The 22,535-nt window shown below is 39.7% G+C and overlaps 1 protein-coding gene across 3 annotated transcripts in view; it reads right to left on the reverse strand.

Moving 5' to 3' along the window:
- prmt9 (protein arginine methyltransferase 9) overlaps positions 1-17,256 on the reverse strand; it is a 41,858-nt gene extending 24,602 nt beyond the window's left edge. For all 3 annotated transcript variants that reach the window (XM_061922879.2, XM_061922880.1, XM_061922878.1), the window contains exons 1-8: positions 16,770-17,256; positions 16,346-16,546; positions 16,126-16,274; positions 9,984-10,220; positions 6,251-6,418; positions 6,074-6,176; positions 2,611-2,720; positions 2,344-2,536 (exon numbers count right to left, since the gene is read on the reverse strand). In XM_061922879.2, the coding sequence (XP_061778863.1) occupies positions 2,344-2,536; positions 2,611-2,720; positions 6,074-6,176; positions 6,251-6,418; positions 9,984-10,220; positions 16,126-16,274; positions 16,346-16,543 (1,158 nt within the window). In that variant the 5' untranslated portion in view covers positions 16,544-16,546; positions 16,770-17,256. The remainder of the gene's footprint in view (positions 1-2,343; positions 2,537-2,610; positions 2,721-6,073; positions 6,177-6,250; positions 6,419-9,983; positions 10,221-16,125; positions 16,275-16,345; positions 16,547-16,769) is intronic.
- Positions 17,257-22,535: the final 5,279 nt, after the last annotated feature.

The raw sequence follows: 22,535 nt of genomic DNA on the forward strand, positions 1-22,535 counted from the left end.
AATAAATAAAGTCTAACTGGCTGACAAGTAGGGCTAGACTTGTTAATAATAACACGTTTAGTCAGGCGCCGCTCATCCAGGTGCACCCTCCCCACCAAGACCTCATGAATCACACAATCCCCTGCAGGCCTCGCCGAGGAGCCACTGATGATGCAAAAATATTTGGCCGATGTGTTTGTTCCAAGAGAGCAATGCGAGTCAATTAATCATTTGTTGCTAATTAATTAGTCGTGTTATTTGGTCCGGCTCAGGGCGAGAGACTCATTGCAACACTTATGAAACTTGTGTAATGTGGAGTCAACTATAGAAAACGACTGATTAGTTTTTTTCAGGGCGATCATTAGTAGTCAAGGAAGTTATTTAAACATGAATATCATTTGTCAGCAAACAGCTGGACAAGGCTTTTGTTTTTTCAACATTCTTTTTTAGGACATGTCGGACCATTAACGACATAATGTTTTATGTCTAAGATGGACTGATGCAAAGTGGAACAGTGTTCTGTGGTCTGAGGAGTCCACATTTCAAATTGTTTTTGGAAACTGTGGACGTTGTGTCCTTTGGAACAAAGAGGAAAAGAACCATCCGGACTGTCATCGGTGCAAAGTTGAAAAGCCAGCATCTGTGATGGTATGGGGGTGTATTAGTGCCCAAGACATGGGTAACTTACACATCTGTGAAGGCACCATTAATGCTGAAAGGTACATACAGGTTTTGGAGCAACATATGATGCCACCCAAGCAACATTATCATGGACGCCCCTGCTTATTTCAGCAAGACAATGCCAAGCCACGTGTTACAACAGTGTGGCTTCATAGTAAAAGACTGCGGGTACTAGACTGGCCTGCCTGTAGTCCAGACCTGTCTCCCATTGAAAATGTGTGGCGCAATATGAAGCCTAAAATACGAGAACGGAGACCCCGGACTGTTGAACAACTTAAGCTGTACATCAAGCAAGAATGGGAAATAATTCCACTTCAAAAATGAGTCTCCTCAGTTCCCAAACCTTTACTTAGAGTGTTGTTAAAAGGAAAGGCCATGTAACACAGTGGTACAAATGCTCCTGTGACAACTTTTTTGCAATGTGTTGCTGCCATTAAATTCAAAGTTAATGATTATTTGCAAAAAAAATGAAGTTTCTCAGTTCCAACATTAAATATCTTGTCTTTGCAGTCCATTCATTTGAATATAAGTTGAAAAGGATTTGCAAATCATTGTATTCTGTTTTTATTTACCATTTACACAACGTGACAACTTCACTGATTTTGGGTTTTGTACTATTTACTTCAATTAGGGATGTCCGATAATGGCTTTTTGCCGATATCCGATATTCCGATATTGTCCAACTCTTTAATTACCGATACCGATATCAACCGATACCAATATCAACCAATATATACTGTCGTGGAATTAACACATTATTATGCCTAATTTGGACAACCAGGTATGGTGAAGATAAAGTACTTTCTCACTCCTTTTCAAATACCGGTATGTAAAAAAAAGAAAAAAAAAGAAAAAGAAAGTCCAATGCTTATTTGATTTTCTTTTTTCTTTTCCATTGTTTTCATTTTGTTATAATGTCTGTTAGGGCGATAGCACTGTATTGGATCAGGCTTGCTCTTGTTTTTATGCATATTTGAAATCAAAATATATCAATCAATCAAGATAAGGTACTTTAAAAAAATAAATAAATAAATAAAATAAGATAAATTAATTAAAAACATTTTCTTGAATAAAAAAGAAAGTAAAACAATATAAAAACAGTTACATAGAAACTAGTAATTAATGAAAATTTGTAAAATTAACTGTTAAAGGTTAGTACTATTAGTGGACCAACAGCACGCACAATCATGTGTGCTTACAGACTGTATCCCTTGCAGACTGTATTGATATATATAGATATATAATGTAGGAACCAGAATATTAATAACAGAAAGAAACAACCCTTTTGTGTGAATGAGTGTGAATGAGTGTACATGGGGTAGGAAGGTTTTTTGGGTTGGTGAACTAATTGTAAGTGTATCTTGTGTTTTTTTATGTTGATTTAATAAAAAATAAATAAATAAATAAATAACATAAAAAAAACAAAAAAAAACGATATTGATAATAAAAAAAACGATACCGATAATTTCCGATATTACATTTTAACGCATTTATCGGCCGATATTATCGGACATCTCTAACTTCAATACTTATTTTTAATACTAAATACTGCTATTATATGTGTATATTGTATCTGCTGATGTAGTTCTGTTGTAGTTGCAAAATGAGATAAATAAATAAATGTAAAAAAATAATCAGTCGATCTCGAGTCAAACAGGGAAAGTGAGAAGTGACTTGGCTCACCTGCACGTCGTTGAAGTCTATGTGGAGGACGGTGAGCGGATCGGTGAGGGCGGTGTAACCTCCCGGCAGTCTGCTGAGCCTCTCGGTGGTGTAAGGCTCCATGGAGTCGTCCGGCTCGGGGCTGCAGCTCACCGGACTGCGGAGATGCTCGGCCTCGGCCAAGGACAGACCGCCCACCTCTTCCACGCAGAGCCTGCGGACAACACGGAAACTAAATGACCCCACGGCGGTGCCAGTAAAATAAGTAGCGCGTGCAGACTCCAGTACTTGTTATGGCGGCGGATCTCAAGGCACTCCACAGCCATAGCGAAGACGGTGGCTCCAGCCGGGATGACTCGACCCGTCTCAGAAGGCTCCCTGGTTTTAGTCTCGCCCCTCTGTACAAAAATATTACTGTGTTGACCCCAACAATAAAAACACTGAAAAGGCCGTCTTATTTCCATGATTGGAAATGCAGGTGGCGCCAAACAACTTCTTTAACTGAAACAAGCTTTTCTTCCCGTCACTCACACCCAGGAGAGATCATGTATATAAGATTTTCTTCTTTTTTAAACACTTATTTGCTTCGTCACAATAACAAACTTAGCTTAGCATATGTTTACCTACACTGGAACGTTTTTAGCATCTTTAACGTACAAAATGCATCCAAACCAAAGGATGAGCACCAAATTCTGTACTTTTTGGGGGCTATTCCGTCGGTACTAACGGGTATGGATTCACTTCAAACCAAACGGTGCGATATTCCGATACCTTTGTCGTACGTGACGTGACGTCCAGTTTCCGGCTCAAACTCTTGGCAGCGAAACAAGCCTCGGCCTCGAGGTAATGCCGCAGTTGTCCATGCCCCCAAAGCAAGCACGCCTGATGGAAAGTGCTCAAAAATGAGCTAGCTCGATGCTAATTGACATTTGCATAATTTACATTACACTGATTAGAGATTTTACATGGCGGTTTTCACACCTCCAAATTTGGTAATGAAAACTACAACTAAGATGCACATTGCAATCAAATAGCTGGTGTGTAATAAGTAGTAGTTAAGTTTATAAAAAGGAGCAAGTATAAAGAATAGCATTAAAAAAGTGCTGAAGAGAGGTCCTAGCCGTCTAAAGTCAGGAGCATTCTCTAAAATTATTTTGTCCGCCTTAGCAGAGATCAAAACTCTAAGTTAACTTGGCGTGGGTGCGGAGCGCACACACATTCTTCTCCACTCTCGTTTCCCGCACCTGGTACACGGTGACACCATTAAAACTAGAGAGAATAAAGTGTGTATGTGTGTATAGATAAGCAAAACAAAGACCAAAGCTAGCAACTTCTAAGGCGTTCCATTTTGCTGAAAAGTAGGAAATTATTCCTTTACCAAATACTTACAGTACAAACACTTTGTAGGCTCAACAAAAGAAAAAGACTTCACATTCAAGCTAATGGCAAAGACTACTTCCTGAGTAGGCAACACACTCAAGCACTAAACATGACTGCCATCCAATGTCTTGGAATTATACCTGCTTACAAAATACTTGCAAACAAGACATAATAACTGGACAGCACTATCATCATGACCAGATCACTGGTAAATGTTGAATAAAGAATGTATATTAAATAAAAATGCACCTTTATTAACACATACATGAACATGAACACACACTAAAGTACTGAGGCGTTCCCACGCCACAGAGTGGGAAACGTAGTCATGTCCTGGGTCTCCTACCATGCCCTAAACCAGTGTTTTTCAACCACTGTGCCGCGGCACACTAGTGTGCCGTGAAATACAGTCTAGTGTGCCGTGGAAGATTATGTAATTTCACCTAATTGGGTTAAAAATATTTTTTGCACACAAGTAATTATAATCCGTAAATAATGTGGCAGAGTAACCATGTTATACTCGTCCATATCAGTAGGTGGCAGCAGGTAGCTAATTGCTTTGTAGATGTCGGGAACACGTCGTGTCATGATCACAATATGCAGACGACAGCGGGAGGCAGCGTGCAGGTAAAAAGGTATCTTATGCTTAAACCAAAAATAAACAAAAGGCGAGTACCCCTAAGAAAAGGCATTGAAGCTTAGGCATGGCTATGCAAAACGAAACTAAAATTGAACTGGCTGCGAAGTAAACAAAACACAAAATGCTGGACAACAGCAAAGACTTACAGTGTGTGGAGCGTAGACGGCGTCCACAAAGTACATCCGCACATGACATGACAATCGACAAGGAAGAAAGCGTCCGCACAACTTAAATAGTCTGGATTGCGAAAACAAAGCAGGTGTGGGGAATAGCGCTCAAGGAAGACATGAAACTGCAACAGGAAAATACCAACTGTTGCGTTTTGGACCAGTTGTTCCTTCCAGGGAATTCAAGTCACAAGTCGCACCCAAGCTCTTTACGACACTTAAAGCTGAGTAGAAAAACCACCAGAGACAGAATAGGTATTTTGTAATATATTTGCAAAGCTTTGCATATATACATTGAGACCAGTCCAGCATAGAACATTAAATCGCGCGGCTAAGATGGTCTGCCCCCCCCGACAAAACCCTCTTCCCTCTTAAGTCTCCCTTCCTCCCACCCTGGCAGTCATGTCTCTCTAGCCAAAACACATGCCCATTATCTCTCTTTCTACATTCCTCACTCGAGGTTAAGCACACAGTTTTGCAGACAACCAAAAGACCACAATTGGAAGAAAAACACTAGCTGTTTTGTAATCCATCCATCCATCCATCCATCTTCTTCCGCTTATCCGAGGTCGGGTCGCGGGGGCAGCAGCTTAAGCAGGGAAGCCCAGACTTCCCTCTCCCCAGCCACTTCGTCCAGCTCCTCCCGGGGGATCCCGAGGCGTTCCCAGGCCAGCCGGGAGAGATAGTCTTCCCAGCGTGTCCTGGGTCTTCCCCGTGGCCTCCTACCGGTCGGACGTGCCCGAAACACCTTCCTAGGGAGGCGTTCGGGTGGCATCCTGACCAGATGCCCGAACCACCTCATCTGGCTCCTCTCGATGTGGAGGAGCAGCGGCTTTACTTTGAGCTCCCCCCGAATGACAGAGCTTCTCACCCTATCTCTAAGGGAGAGCCCCGCCACTCGGCGGAGGAAACTCATTTCGGCCGCTTGTACCCGTGATCTTGTCCTTTCGGTCATGACCCAAAGCTCATGACCATAGGTGAGGATGGGAACGTAGATCGACCGGTAAATCGAGAGCTTTGCCTTCCGGCTCAGCTCCTTCTTCACCACAACGGATCGATACAGCTGTTTTGTAATATGATTATGAAATAAAAATAAGTAACACTTAAATTCGGATATATGTAAATATCTGCCTCCGACACAACAAAACAGGAAAAAACACCAAAATAGGAGCGCAAGAGAAGAACTAAAACACTACACATAGGAAAACACCAAAAAACTCCAAATAAGTCACGGTGTGATGTGACGGGTGGTGACAGTACACCTACTTTGAGACAAGAACTATAGTGATGCATGCTTGGTTATGGTTTAAATTCATATCCAACAATTACGAGAACGACTTTTTATTGTCAATATCGGCTGCTGAGTTTAATTTTTTAATGATTTCTGCTTTTGGTGTGCCTGAGGATTTTTTCAATGAAAAAAAAAGTGCCTTGGCTCAAAAAAGGTTGAAAAACACTGCCCTAAACACCTCCCCAGGAAGGCGTTCGGGGGGCATTCTGACCAGATGTCCAACCCACCTTATACAGCATTCATTATGGCCACCTACAGGAGTACTGTTGTTACCTGTGGAGGCAGCAGCAGGTGATGCCAGGCGTGAATGAGACTCTCTATGATGCCTTCGCCAAACAAGCCGGCGTCCACCGTCTCCGTCACCACCAGCGACACCCTGACATACCGACCAAAACACACATGGCTCAAAAAGCATAATGGCGGAGGAGAGGTAAAACGTTAAAGATGTACCTATGTGGGATGTCCTTGGGCACTTCCATCTCCATGGACTTCATATGAAGGATCTTGATGGCGCCGTCCATCCCGTTGGCGGTCACCACCTCGCAGGCCAGCTCGTACATGGTCTTGGAGAGCTCGCAGGCGTACACCTCGGCCGCCCCCGCCTTCTTAGCGCACATGCTTGAGCACAAGAAAATTGATTCAGAATCGATTCAGAATCTTCAAAAATCGATTAAAAAAAATAAAAATAATGAATAATCATTTTTTTAAAACATTTTAAGGCCATCTCAATGCAGCCAGAATGAACTTTCTCACCTAAAACCTGTTTTCATTATAATTACTATACCAAATAATTAGGGGTGTAACGGTACGTGTATTTGTATCAAACCATTTCGGTACGGGTGTTCCGGTTCGGTTCGGAGGTGTACCGAACGAGTTTCCACACGGACATATTAAGTAGTGTAACACACGTTGTGTAAACAATACACACCGAGGCACAACACACGGCATGCTCGCAGCTAACGGGCTAGGATAGACTGACCATACGTCCTCTTTTGAAATGAAGAACAAACGGGCAAATGTGTATATATACATAGGGATGATGTTTGATAAGAAATTATCGAGTTCTAGCCTATTACCGAATCCTCTTATCGAACCGATTCCTTATCGAGTCCAGATAGGTTGTTGTATATGGGAAAAAAAACACAATATTTGGTTTAACAAAAGCTCACTTTTATTATATAAGAAAAAAATAAAATCTAATAAATAAATAAATATTGACTGTTACCCCCCTAAAAAAATAAAATAAAATAAATAAATATTTACTGTTGTTACCCAAAGTATATTAAGTGGGGTTTTTCAGAAAAACAAATATATACAGTAACACAAAAACAACCTGTCTCTGTGATCACTATAGGTGTATAAATAATACTATAGTGTTAAATAAAATCAGTCCCTTGGGCACAAAACTGAAAATAATACAGCTCTCCAAAAAGTGCACTTCTGCTGCTATTTGACATAACTGTTATGATGCTTTGACATTTCTGCACTTTATTTCTTTATTGAAAGAAAATTCTATGAAGAGAAAAGTTGTTTGCAAATGTGGTTACAATGCAAAAAAATGAAAAGTTAAAGCTAAAAAAAGAAATACACTTTATTGAGTTAAAATTATTTCTTTATAGGGGGAAAGATGTGATGTTACGAGCTAGGCTAGGGAATATAACAACTACACTACCCGGCATGCAACGGGAGTGACGAGCATGCGCGGTAGCCCCGAAAAGTGTTGTTACATTTCCCACCCGGCAGCTAAGAATGAGGTTATGAGCACGCTGTGAAAGTAAACGTCAAGAACTCAGCCAACACGCCTCGTCTACATTATTTATAATTAGACGGACAACACATATACAGTGTGATTTTGTTTTGTTTACAAGGAAAGAAAAACAAAAGTTAAAAAAGGGAGATATCCATCCATCCATTTTCTACTGCTTATTCCCTTTGGGGTCGCGGGGGGCGCTGGAGCCTATCCCAGCTACAATCGGGCGGAAGGCGGGGTACACCCTGGACAAGTCGCCACCTCATCGCAGGGCCAACACAGATAGACAGACAACATTCACACTCACATCCACACACTAGGGCCAATTTTTAGTGTTGCCAATCAACTTATCCCCAGGTGCATGTCTTTGGAAGACAAAATTAGACGGACAACACATATACAGTGTGATTTTGTTTTGTTTACAAGGAAAGAAAAACAAAAGTTAAAAAAGGGAGATATATGTTGTATATATATATGTATGTGCTGTGGTTGCTTTAAGAACGTTGCGACAGCTGCCGTAAAGGAGGTGCGTTGCTAGCCTGGTTGCTATGTTTCCGGTTCGTCGTAAAAGTGTTCGTCATGTGTTTGTACCCTGCTCAAATCTCTCAGTAACGTTATTCATTGGATTATACCTTTTGTTTTGAACTTTATTACACCTTGGAGCGCTTTTTCCGGTCCATTGTTTTTCCTGATTTCCCTATCTGCGCCTAATGACTGAGCTACGTGACGTCATTTCTTGTGATGTCTCACGGAGCATTTCTGGTCGGAACGGGATTCGTTCCGAGGGATTCGAATAAAGAACCAACTCTTTTTCTTTACTATAGCGGTCTCGATAACGGGTACCGGTTCTCAAAAAGGGATTTGAGTCCGAGGACTCGGTTCTTTTCTTATCGAACAACCGGGAAAACCGGTTCCGAGTATCATCCCTACCTGTAACCTGTTTTTAAAAAATGTCATCATAATTATTTTACCAAATAATACATTGCGAGAATCAGTTTGAATCGAGAATCGTATTGATTCGAATCAATACAGAATCGAATGGTCACCCCGGCAATCGGAATCGGATCGAATCGTTCGGTGCCGAAAGATTCGCACCCTCAAGACACAATAGGGATGCACAAAAAAATAAATAATCGATTCACATCTGAATCGCGATTCTTATTCATACCGATTAGAAATGGATTTATAATTTTCAAAAATGTATGCAAAAAAACAAAAAAAAAAGTTTTCTCATAAGAATCATTAAAAAAAAAAAAAAAAACATTTTAGGCCATGTCACGCCAACTTTCTTCCCCCTACAAAAACCTTCCCCCCCCCCCCCATTTACTTCCGGGGTCATTTCCTCTTACGTCATTTCCTCTTACGTCATTGACAGCGATCGATAGAATCCAAATCTCCTGAAAATGGTGGTGTCACTGAATGACATTTGTCTTTATCTTTCCCAGGGGACTTATGTCAAACACTAGCAGGCTTCGAAAAATTCCAGGCGGAGTGTTAGGGAAAATTTCAGGCGGAGTGTTAGAACCGCTGCTGGGAACTTCTGTCTTCGTGGTAACGTGCAAAAAATATTAATTAATATATAATACTGTTAAATGTCTGTACTTTTAAATCGACATTATTGTTGAAACCATTTCACTAATATTAATGAATATATAATACTGTTAAATGTCTGTACTTTAAATCAACATTATTGTTGAAACCATTTCACTAATATTAATTAATATATAATACTGTTAAATGTCTGTACTTTAAATCAACATTATTGTTGAAACCATTTCACTACAATATTGTGTGTGCTGCTGTCCTGTGTCAAAGCCGAAGTGTTATCGATCGCTGTCAATGACGTAAGAGGAAATACGTAAGTAAGAGGAAATGACCCCGGAAGTAAATGGGGGAGGAAGGTTTTTGTAGGGGGAAGAAATTTGGCGTGACAGCCATCTCCATGCAACCAGAAGGAGCTTTTTGAACCTGTAACCTGTTTTAAAGAAGTTTCATTGCAATTATGATATGAAATAATAGATTGCGAGAATCGGTTTGAATCAAGAATCGATTCTGAATCACACTGTTACACCAGGAATCAGAAAAGGAATCAAATTGTTAGGTACCCAAAGATTCACACTCCTGAGACACAATAGAAGTGTAAAAAAATAATTGCTTTTTTTTTTTTTCATCCTGATTCTAAATCGATTCATCATTTTCAAAAATCGATTAAAAAACAAACAAACAAAAAAACACTTAAAAAATAATAATAATACATTGCGAGAATTGGCTTTAATTGTAAATGAAGTTGAATCGGGAACCGATTCTAAAACAAATTTTCATCCCAGGAAACGCTATCGGATGAAATTGTACGGTGCCCAAAGATTCCCACCATAAGACTCAATATTTGTTCAAAGACAAGATGGTAAGAAAAAGTCTCCATCTCTCTCTCACCCCAGGATCCCGGTGCCAGTACCGATGTCCAGCACGGTGCTGCAGCCGCCGCGTACCGCCTTCTGGATGGCCTGCTGGTACTTGCGGTTCCTCCCGTGGTCGTTGAGCATGAGGAAGTGCCAACGCTCTACCAGCCAGTTTGCCACCCGGTAGAAGTTCTCCCTCGCTTCTGGGTAGTCGGGCTTCAGTTTGAGGGCTTTGTAGAAGTGGCCCGCCGCTTCGTCTCGAAAACCCATTCTGCTTCGTACAGGGAATTTCATAACGTACACATTTTAGATGTTTAAATACAATGTTACCTGCTGTACTTCATTATTCCATTTGATAGACACATGGTAGCTAAAAGATGAACAAGTCCTCAGGGAGTTAAAGTGGAACTGCACTTTTTTTTAGGACAAAAAGATGCGTTTTTCTTATGCATTCTAAATCATAAAATATGGCAAGTAAGGGGTGGCTAACAATGAGCATACAAAAAGGATCAACAATACTCCATTTACATCTGGTGGCCTGTATATCAACCAAGTATTAGAGATGTTGTTATTTGAAGCGCTAAAGCAGACAATCTATTTTAGCAGCAGTGTGATAACTAGCTTATGCTGCTATATTGGCATGAGCTGCTGCATTGCCTCTGAGTTGGTGAATGTTGATTCTAGATCAGACCTGGGCAAATTAAGGCCCGGGGGCCACATGCGGTCCGTTAAGCTTTTCAATCTGGCCCGCCGGACATTCCCAAGCAATTTTTTTAGATGTTTAAGATGGAAAGTGTAGCTGCCATTATGATGTGCAGTCATGTTTTCTAATGACCGTAAATCTTGAACTATACAAAGTATTTTAATCTGTGCTTTTGCATGATATACTAGTTACTATGGTCATCTAATTAGTTACTATGGTCATCTAATTAGTTGCTATGGTAATCTAAGTCACAGCAGCTCATACGAGTCATCAAGCAGTGTGGGTGGGGAGCGTTTCCACAGGGTGTTTCCAAAGCCTGAAATGCGGGTGTCAGGAACAGACGCGGAAGGAGATATTTACAACAAAATCTTAGTGATGTATCACATATATCAGATTATAGGTGGGTTTATTTTTTACCCTTCGCGTTCATATTTTGCTGTGTTTGTTGCGTTTCGCTTGATTGTAAAATATGTCGATGGATGTCAATATTCAGTGTTTTATCCTTCATAGTTAATTATAAATCACACACTCTTTATTTTCATGTACATTTTGGTTGCCTCATTCAGTAAAAAAAAAAATTAAGTTCCATTCTGTTTTTAAGGCGGTCTGTCATAAGGTTTTTTTTTGCATTCAATCAGTTATTATTATGAGGTTTTGTATTAGTGTTCCTAAAAATAGATATACCGGCCCCTAGACACAATTTTTTTCTCTAAATTTGGCCCCCCGAGTCAAAATAATTGCCCAGGCCTGTTCTAGATTATAAATCATGCCTCTGACCTAAATAGTAGAATTTGTGGACACAAACTGAAAAGTTGGTCAACTTTGACATCCAACTTGGACCCGGAGATGGCGAGAAAGACGCGAAAAGACGCTTGTTTGCTCTCACCTTTTTTTAACGATTGTAATTATGAATATTTCTTCATCTAAACGGGAAGATATTTAATTTTCAGTGAATGTATAGGACAGGCAAATATAAGCTTTGGCTTCCTTTTTCGGTCATTCTTTTTGTGTGTAAATGTGTATGATTTTTAAATATGTATAATCTGTACTGTTAAACTGGTCACACAAAATGGTTGATGGTTGATTATATGACCGTAATAAACTTATTTAATTAATTCATTCATTTATATAAACATCCCATCAGTCGGCATCCCAGTGAGAGCAGACATTGTACAGTAAGTGATTGTTTTATTATGTTATAGTTTGTATATCTTGTTTAGCAATTTGCCATTTAGTGTTTGTTGTTGAAGGAAATAGCGAACGTTGTAATGCGTCTGTGAAATTTGTTGCTTAAAATGAGCAAAATACGTACCGTATTTTTCGGACTATAAGTTGCAGTTTTTTTCATAGCGACTTATACTCAGGAGCGACTTATGCGTGAAATTATTAACACATTACCGTAAAATATCAAATAATATTTAGCTCATTCACGTAAGAGACTAGACGTATAAGATTTCATGGGATTTAGCGATTAGGAGTGACAGATTGTTTGGTAAACATATAGCATGTTCTATATGTTATAGTTATTTGAATGACTCTTACCATAATATGTTACGTTAACATACCAGGCACGTTCTCAGTTGGTTATTTATGCCTCATATAACGTACACTTATTCAGCCTGTTGTTCACTATTCTTTATTTATTTATTTTAAAAAGTCTATTCTTGGTGTTGGCTTTTATCAAATAAATTTCCCCAAGAAAATGCGACTTATACTCCAGTGCGTCTTATATATGTTTTTTCCCTTCTTTATTATGCATTTTTCGGCCGGTGCGACTTATACTCCGGAGCGACTTATACTCCGAAAAATACAGTAAATATTACATGATATTATAAATGTTACTACAATACATGTATACTTAAAGTGTGTATATAAATGTTGATGGAGGTTTGTGGATGTTTTTAGGGCGACTCAGATTAGCTCCATTGTTAGCTGACTTTTGCAAGCATTTATTTACAAGTCAGAATGCATTAAAAAAAAGAAAAACACATGAGTTCTTGTCTTACATAAGGAGCATGAATGATAGGCAAAATTCCCCCCCCAAAAAGTGTTGTTTCCCTTTAAGTTAAAGTTAAAGTACCAATGATGTGCTATATAAATAGAGTGGATTGGATTGGATTGTCACACACACACACACACACTAGGTGTGATGAAATGTGTCCTCTACATTTGACCCATCACCCTTTGATCACAGGTGAGGGGAGCAGTGGGGAGCAGTGGGCAGCAGCGGTGACCGCGCCCGGGAATCATTTTTGGTGAACCATGTGACCATCATTTACACCTGGAGTGTGTGATCCAGCCACTAGAGGTTGTTTTTGTTTCAACTGCTGTTTTTACCTAAACTTGTATTGTGTGTGAAAAGTTGCATTTAAATAACCGTATTTTTGGGAGTATGAGTTGCTCCGGAGTATAAGTCGCACCGGCCGAAAATGCATAATAAAGAAGGAAAAAAAACATATATAAGTCGCACTGGAGTATAAGTCGCATTTTTTGGGAAATGTATTTGATAAAAGCCAACACCAAGAATAGACATTTGAAAGGCAATTTAAAATAAATAAAGAATAGTGAACAACAGGCGGAATAAGTGTACGTTATATGAGGCATAAATAACCAACTGTTTATGGTAAGAGTCATTCAAATAACTATAACATATAGAACATGCTATACGTTTACCAAACAATCTGTCACTCCTAATCGCTAAATCCCATGAAATCTTATACGTCTAGTCCCTTACGTGAATGAGATAAATAATATTATTTGATATTTTACGGTAATGTGTTAATAATTTCACACATAAGTCGCTCCTGAGTATAAGTCGCACCCCCGGCCAAACTATGAAAAAAACTGCGACTTATAGTCCGAAAAATACAGAACTTTTTCTGTGAAGAGTACCAGTGATGTCAAAGAGGAGAATGATGATGCTAACCATAAAACAAGAAATTAAACACACTGCAACAAAGGAAAGGCGCCAGCTGTACAAAATGACCAGACCAGTTAAATATCACAATACTTTAACACAATTATTTTCAAACTGTGGTACACGGCGCCCTAGTGGTACGCGGGCTCCATCTAGTGGTACGCCAAAGAATCACTTGATTAAAGTACAGTGTTTTGTTTTCCTAAGTTCAAACACAGTGTTACTGTTCAAACTGTGGGCCAAAAATATTAAACACATTCATACAATAAAACCTTTACCTTGTTTTTAATTACCGTATTTTTTGGACCACCGGATTAAAAGGCGCACTGCAGATGAGCGGGTCTACTCAGGTCTATTTTCATACAAAAGGCGCACCGGATTATAAGGCACATTAAGGGGTCATATATATATTTTTTGTTTCTAAATGTAAAACACTTCCTTGTGGTCTACATAACATGTAATGGTGGTTCTTTGGTCAAAATGTTGCATAGATGATGTTTTACAGATCATCTTCAGGTCGCTTTCTGACAGTCTCTTCCGGATGCGCCGTTTTGTGGGCGGTCTTATTTACGTGCCTCCACTTCGACAGCGTCTTCTCCCCGTCATCTTTGTTGTAGCGGTGGAGCGTGCAAGGACGGGAGTAGAAGAAGTGTCAAAAGATGGAGCTAACTGTTTTAATGACATTCAGACTTTGCTTCAATCAATAACGGAGCATCATCTCCTCATCCGTGGCTCACTAGTGCAACAACAACGCCCGAAATGTGTCCGACTGGAACTCTAATAACTAAAGTTCCTTGGGTGAATAATGTAAACTCACTACACCGGTATGTTTTAGTGCTTTCATGGCGAGTTTACTGACAGATATAAGTAAGAACTTGACACTACTTTATAGTAGAAATGGCAACAGTGGAGGATGAATGTCACATAAGAAGATAGAGAAAAAGAAGAAGCTTATCAACTACGTTGTCGGCACGGACTACAAAGGCGGACGCGCGCAAATTTTCAGGACTTATGCAGATCCCAAATACACATCAGCAGGTACCAGAAGGTAAGAAAAGTTGCTTTTGCTTAATATTGCAAAACAAAACGCCAGATAATATGTCTTACCTTATACAAACACCATAATAATACTCCTATGTTGAAGCACAGTACAATCCATCAAGCAGTGCGGCTTCATAATTTACCAAAGTCCTACTAAAACATTTTGATAGGTTTATGAGAACTGTGTTTAATGTTCTATATTTTCAATGGAACATATACAATTTTGGTGTTGTTTACTTGAGTCATATTGCAGTCTACACGTATCTCTTATGTGTGACTGCCATCTACTGGTCACACTTATCATTTCACCGTGTATCAAATAAAATAGCTTCGAGGTTGGTAAGCACAACCAAAATTATTCCATATATTAGGTGCACAGGGTTATAAGGCGCACTGTCGAGTTTTGAGAAAACGAAAGGATTTTAGGTGCGCCTTATAGTCCGAAAAATACGGTAATTAGTCAAAATTGTCATCAACTCAGCATTGTTTGTTTCTCTTTGTTTTGGTGTTGTTGACTGGGCTTATCTTCCTTTTACACTTGTACGGCATTTGGATTGTTCAAATTTGACCATTAATTTAACCTCTTAAGGCCCAAACTGTTTGTTTACATGCTTTTTTTTATTTCTCTTTGCTATTTGGGCTTATTGCACCCTAATTAGAATAAAAACTAAGAATCATCTTTTGATACGATGTACTTAGTCCATAAGTACACAAACGTGTACTTAATGTTTAGTGACATGCTAATTCTTATTTTTACACTTTTTTTCCCCAAATTCCATTGTATGTTATACTCTTCTGACACCACCAGATGGCAGTATAAGTGTCCACATAAGCAGCCATAAGACCCCAACTCAGTAGTGTACACCAGTGGTTCTCAAATGGGGGTACGCGTACCCCTGGGGGTACTTGAAGGTATGCCAAAGAGTACGTGAGATTGTTTTAAAATGTCTGTCAAAAAAAACTGTGAAAAGAAATGCAACAATGCAATATTCAGTGTTGACAGCTAGATTTTTTGTGGACATGTTCCATAAATATTGATGTTAAAGATTTCTTTTTTTATGAAGAAATGTTTAGAATTAAGTTTATGAATCCAGATGGATCTCTATTACAATCCCCAAAGAGGGCACTTTAAGTTGATGATTACTTCTATGTGTAGAAATCTTTATTTATAATTGAAACACTTGTTTATTTTTCAACAAGTTTTTAGTTATTTTTATATCTTTTTTTCCAAATAGTTCAAGGAAGACCACAACAAATGAGCAATATTTTGCACTTTTATACAATTTAATAAATCAAAAACTGATGACATAGTGCTGTATTTTACTTCTTTATCTCTTTTTTTCAACCAAAAATGCTTTGCTCTGATTAGGGGGTACTTGAATTAAAAAAGTGTTCACATCACTGAAAAAAGGTTGAGAACCACTGGTGTACACAATTTTGGAAATAAGAGCTAATAGGTGCTGTCCACGCATGTGGCCACTAAGCCTTTAGAGGTTTTAATTAATAAAAGCATACCTGAACAGGTGTTCGCCCATGCTGTTCAGAATGACCTCGTCGGCGGGGAAGAGCTCCAGCGCTTGCTCGTAGCAGTTGAACAGGTCCTGAATGCGGCCCACAGAGTCCAGCTCATCGGCCCATTTGAAGAGAGTGAACCGGAAGGACTCCTGCCAAAAAACGAAGCACACAAAAACAACGCTTACTCTTCTGATCTTGAGAGTTGGCATTTTTTCAATACCTTGGCAAAGTCCCTAAACTCGGGGGCCAGGTTGAGGACAAGGAGGTAGTGCACGAACGCAGTTCCATAATCCTGGCTGAAGAGGCACTGCTGGGCGCTCTCAAGCGAACTGGACACCAGCTCGTTCCTGGCCGGGTCCTCTCTGCGCCGTCTCCGGTTCCTCCTGCCGTGCTTTGGCCTGGCACTGGCATTCGGCATCCCCTGCAGACATGTCGAGGTTTCACAACAAAGCATGGATTTTAAGTAGAAGATGCTGCACTCTCGGCTCCCCAGCCTCCGCCCGGTAGACGCCAGGTACTCTCTGCAGTTTGCGCAAATGAGCAACGGTTACAACAGAAGGACGTCAAGTGGAGTAGCAACCAATCACAAACAAGTTATTTTCCAAATCAAATACTCAATGACGTCACTGTGGACGCTGACTTACTGTGGGCGAGTTTAAATCACAGCCCAGGGATCTTGAATGGAAAAAACAACAGTGACGTATTTGTTGTTTAATATCGCTTTAGTGACGCTTCCAACAGCGCACACATTACACAGTTAGTTCCTTGAAGAAGCGGCTCGGGTATGTTCTTCAGCAGGAGGACATCTTGTCGTAAGCGCAATTAAAAAACAATTACATTAATTTACATCTAAATACAATAGATGCACAAAAACAGCCTGAAAGACGGAGTCGGTAGCATGTTTGCTAGTTGGGTCCTTCCACAAAATGAGCTCGGGTAGAAACATATGTCGAACTAGCGTTCCTCGTCTCCAATTCATTTCCACGTCCCGAAAAAAAACGGGTTGAAACGACGAGTGTGACTTAGTAATTCATTACACAATTCATTTGACAAAAAATAAACATGGCAATACCCGCATAGTCACGGCGCCACGTCGTGTTTTTAGGTCGACCGGTATAAAAAGGGCAAACGGATTTAGACAGCCAAAGAGTGTCAACGGGGCAAGGCGATTCACGTAACACCGGTTTTGCTAATCGCCAAGCTTGACTATTTGTACAAGTATTGAAATGTGATGTGTTTTGAGAAAATAACAACAAAATAGTGTACGAAGAAGTGTGTATTTTTGAGTGTCATAATCTAATACATACTAATGCACGTTGTTAAGCAAGCCGCGAAAAGCTAACGCGGAAGTGAACTTTCTATAACTGTTTCGCTGTTGCAGCGCACTCTTTGGTAGAAATTCGCCTCTACGCTATTCGATTGATTGAAACTTGTATTAGTAGATTGCACAGTACAGTACATATTCCGTACAATTGACCACTAAATGGTAACACCCGAATAAGTTTTTCAACTTGTTTAAGTCGGGGTCCACTTAAATCAATTCATGGTACAAATATATACTATCATCATAATACAGTCATCACACAAGTTAATACATTGAATTATTTACATTATTTACAATCCTGGTGGTGAGATGAGGAGGGTTTGGTTGATATCAGCACTTCAGTCATCAACAATTGCATCATCAGAGAAATGGACATTGAAACAGTGTAGGTCTGACTTGGTAGGATATGTGCAGCGAGCAGAGAACATAGTGAGTTCAGAAAGCATAAGAACAAGTATATACATTTGATTATTTACATTTGGATATTTACAATCCGGGGAGGTGGGATGTGGAGGGGGGAGGGAGTTAGTCAAGGGTTTTGATTGATTGATTGATTGATTGAGACTTTTATTAGTAGGTTGCACAGTGAAGTACATATTCCGTACAATTGACCACTAAATGGTAACACCCGAATAAGTTTTTCAACTTGTTTAAGTCGGGGTCCACTTAAATCAATTCATGGTACAAATATATACTATCATCATAATACAGTCATCACACAAGTTAATACATTGAATTATTTACATTATTTACAATCCTGGAGGTGAGATGAGGAGGGTTTGGTTGATATCAGCACTTCAGTCATCAACAATTGCATCATCAGAGAAATGGACATTGAAACAGTGTAGGTCTGACTTGGTAGGATATGTGCAGCGAGCAGAGAACATAGTGAGTTCAGAAAGCATAAGAACAAGTATATACATTTGATTATTTACATTTGGATATTTACAATCCGGGGAGGTGGGATGTGGAGGGGGGAGGGTGTTAGTCAAGGGTTTTGATTGATTGATTGATTGAGACTTTTATTAGTAGGTTGCACAGTGAAGTACATATTCCGTACAATTGACCACTAAATGGTAACACCCGAATAAGTTTTTCAACTTGTTTAAGTCGGGGTCCACTTAAATTGATTCATGATACAGATATATACTATCATATATACTATCATCATAATACAATATTACACAAGATAATCATCAGGGTATATATATTGAATTATTTACATTATTTACAATTCAGGGTGTGGAGGGGGGGGGGGGGGGGTTAGGTTTGGTTGTTATCATCAGTCATCAACAATTGAGAACAGAGAAATGGATATTGAAACAGTGTAGGTCTGACTTGTGGATATGTACAGCAAGTATAGTGGACATAGAGAGAGAGAGAGAGAGAGATCAGAAGGCATAAGAAAAATATCTGCATTTGATTGTTTACATTTGATTATTAACAACAATCCGGGGAGGGTGTTAGTTTAGGGTTGAAGTTGCCTGGAGGTGTACTTTTATTGCGGTTTTTGCGGTTGAAGTTGACTAGAGATGTTCTTTTAGTGCGGTTTAGAAGGAGGATAGCGATGCCCTTTCTTTTACACCTGTTGGGAGTGCATTCCATATTGATGAAGCATAGAAGGAGAATTAGTTAAGACCTTTGTTAGATCGAATCTTGGTTTAACATGGTTAAGAATCAGTGACGTGCGGTGAGGTTGATGGCTGGTGAGTATCTTACTCACCATTTGATTGGCAGCAGTTAACGGGTTATGTTTAAAAGCTCATACCAGCATTCTTCCCTGCTTGGCACTCAGCATCAAGGCTTGGAATTGGGGGTTAAATCACCAAAAATTATTCCCGGGCGCGGCGCCGCTGCTGCCCACTGCTCCCCACTGCTCCCCTCACCTCCCAGGGGGTGAACAAAGGGATGGGTCAAATGCAGAGGACAAATTTCACCACACCTAGTGTGTGTGTGACAATCATTGGTACTTTAACTTTACACATACAAACTGTAGCACACAAAAAAGCACATTTAATAAAAAAAACGTTATTATGGTCTTACCTTTACTTATAAATGCGCCGCTGTTGTGCTGGATTAATGAACCACCTGATGGGAGTGTTATATCAACTAAAGCCCTCACTTCAACTTTCCACGTGCAAGATTGAATCTATTTAAAAAAGTGTAACCAAGGGTTTATAAATGTCACCTATACTGTATGAAACTACAAAATAACAAACACGGAGGCTCCAGTTTACACGAGGACCACTTTATTTACCTTCTTTCAAAAACCTCCGCTCGACTCCAATTCCGCTCTTAGCGCCTTCAAAATAAGAGCTCAAGGCATATACTGTATAACAGCGTATAACAGGAACTTAACATCACAAAGAGGAAAGCCCATACAAATAGGTTACAAAAGTTATTTAATAAGAAGCCAAAAAGTGCAAAAACAATAATGTTCGTGTTGGAGGAGTTGTGAATTAGGTACACCTGCAGTCTGCAGGCGTACCTAATGCTGTGACCCTGCAGTCATTCACAACTCCTCCAACACAAACATTATTGTTTTTGCACTTTTTGGCTACTTATGAAATCACTTTTTTAAATAGATTCAATCTTGCACGTGGAAAGTTTAAGTGTGGGCTTTAGTTGATATAACACTCCCGTCAGGGGGTGCAAATTCTACGGCGGGGGTGCAGGAGGCGAGCCTCAGCCAGTGCATCTTTTGCAGCCGTTTTATGATCGCTCAGCACAAGAAATACGTTACACACATACAGTTGTTGACAAAATACACTGTACATTATATACCTCAGCTAACTAAACTATGGAAATGTATAATATAGTTCATATAGCAATACGGTCTCACTGCACAGCAGGCCAGCATTTAGCCGAGTCCGCAATCCATGTTGAGGCACTGAGTGACGTGCCTCAACTGGCTGCTCTTCACCGCACCGTCTCTTCTCAGTATTTGAACGGCAAATGTGAAAATTCAGCGATTTTGAATAAAAATAATCTAAAACTGGTGAAGTTAAATGGAAAATAACTTTATAGTATAATCACTGGATACATTTAACAATTTAATATATTTTTTTTTCTTTTTACATTTTTTTTCTTTCCATGATGGCAGGTGAGGCCCTGCCTCACCTGCCTCTAGTGACTGTATGTCACTGTTAAGAATATTCTATTACTGTTAAGCAAACTATGAATAATAAAACACGCCAAAACATGTGTCCTTTATCATAGCTGCATGACAAAAAAATCACGTGAAAATCAGTGGTATTCAGTGAGGTAAGATGAATTAAATGCGCTGACAGTTCATTGCTCCTGCCAAATGAATTGCACTGAGTGGAGGGGATCACCACTCCAAGATGGCGGCCACGCGTCTCGTCAGCGCCAATAGGCAATAGCGCTCCATGCTGCGTCTACTTATAAGATGTCTATGGTGGGAAACGCATGGCATACTTGCCAACCCTCCCGAATTTTCCGGGAGACTCCCGAAATTCAGTGCCTCTCCCGAAAACCTCCCGGGACAAATATTCTCCCGAAAATCTCCCGATTTTCTGCCGGAGCTGGAAGCCACGCCCCCTCCAGCTCCATGCGGACCTGAGTGAGGACAGCCTTTTTTCATGACGGGAGGACAACAGGGTGACAAGAACTAAATCATCCAGACTAGAGATAAATTGTATTATTATGTTTATCTTACCTAAAAATAAATATATTTATTAATTTAAAAAAAAAAAACTAAATAAATTTTTACTATATTTTGCTGAAAACATCAAAATTAATTGTATTTTTATTTGTATTTTTTCTTGACTCCTTATTACATCCAGCCATAGAATTATACATTAAAATAAACATATTTGAAATAATTGATTTTAAATTATCATAATAATTCATTTAAAATGACCATATTTAATTATTAAAATAATTGCTTGTTTATCAACAACTTTAGCATTTTATTCATTACATTTTGAAACTCTCAGAAGCCAAGTTATGTTATGTTCCTTAGTATTTATTTATGCAAGTTTGAAGTATTAATTATCTAAACACAGTTTGTTTGCATATTTTCAGGATGTAGCATTGGCGTTGTTAGGCCTATTTTAGGGGGGCTTGAGCCCCCCTAAAATATTCTTAAGCCCCCCTAAATAATTTGGTGTCATATTTATGTGAATGTGAGTGTGAATGTTGTCTGTCTATCTGTGTTGGCCCTGCGATGAGGTGGCGACTTGTCCAGGGTGTACCCCGCCTTCCGCCCGATTGTAGCTGAGAGTCATACCAAAGACTATAAAAATAGGACCCATTACCTCCCTGCTTGGCACTCAGCATCAAGGGTTGGAATTGGGGGTTAAATCACCAAAATGATTCCCGGGCGCAGCCACCGCTGCTGCCCACTGCTCCCCTCACCTCCCAGGGGGTGATCAAGGGTGATGGGTCAAATGCAGAGAATAATTTCGCCACACCTAGTGTGTGTGTGACAATCATTGGTACTTTAACTTTAACTTTAACTTTTAGATAGGCTCCAGCGCCCCCCGCGACCCCGAAGGGAATAAGCGGTAGAAAATGGATGGATGGATGGATGGATTTATTTATTTATTTTTAAATTTAATTTTTTTTTCAAATATATCCTGTCATATTCATTATAAAGTGGCCCGAATATGAGTTTACATAAATAATCATATAACCTGTCATTATTCACTCAGTTTCCCCTCACTTCATAGCGTAAATCACCAAAAATGATTCCCGGGCTGCCCACTGCTCCCCTCACCTCCCAGGGGGTGAACAAGGGGATGGGTCAAATGCAGAGGACAAATTTCGCCACACCTAGGGTGTGTGTGACTATCAGTGGTACTTTAACTTTAACTTAATTACTTAAAACTGATATTTAGCAGTAATGAAGTTGTCTGCAACTCCAACAAATTTCACCACACCGAGTGTGTGTGTGTAACAATCATTGGTACTTTAAGGTAGAGAGCCCCTTTAGTGTGTCGGTATCCAATCCATTCCACTTGTTCATGTAGAAAATGCCCACATCACTCAAAATCCAGTCCGCATGTTCTCTGCGACCTTGCTTGCGGTCCTTGGACTTGTTCATATAGAAAATGCCCACATC

Source organism: Nerophis lumbriciformis, linkage group LG27 (assembly GCF_033978685.3).
Source record: "Nerophis lumbriciformis linkage group LG27, RoL_Nlum_v2.1, whole genome shotgun sequence".
Classification (NCBI taxonomy): domain Eukaryota; kingdom Metazoa; phylum Chordata; class Actinopteri; order Syngnathiformes; family Syngnathidae; genus Nerophis; species Nerophis lumbriciformis.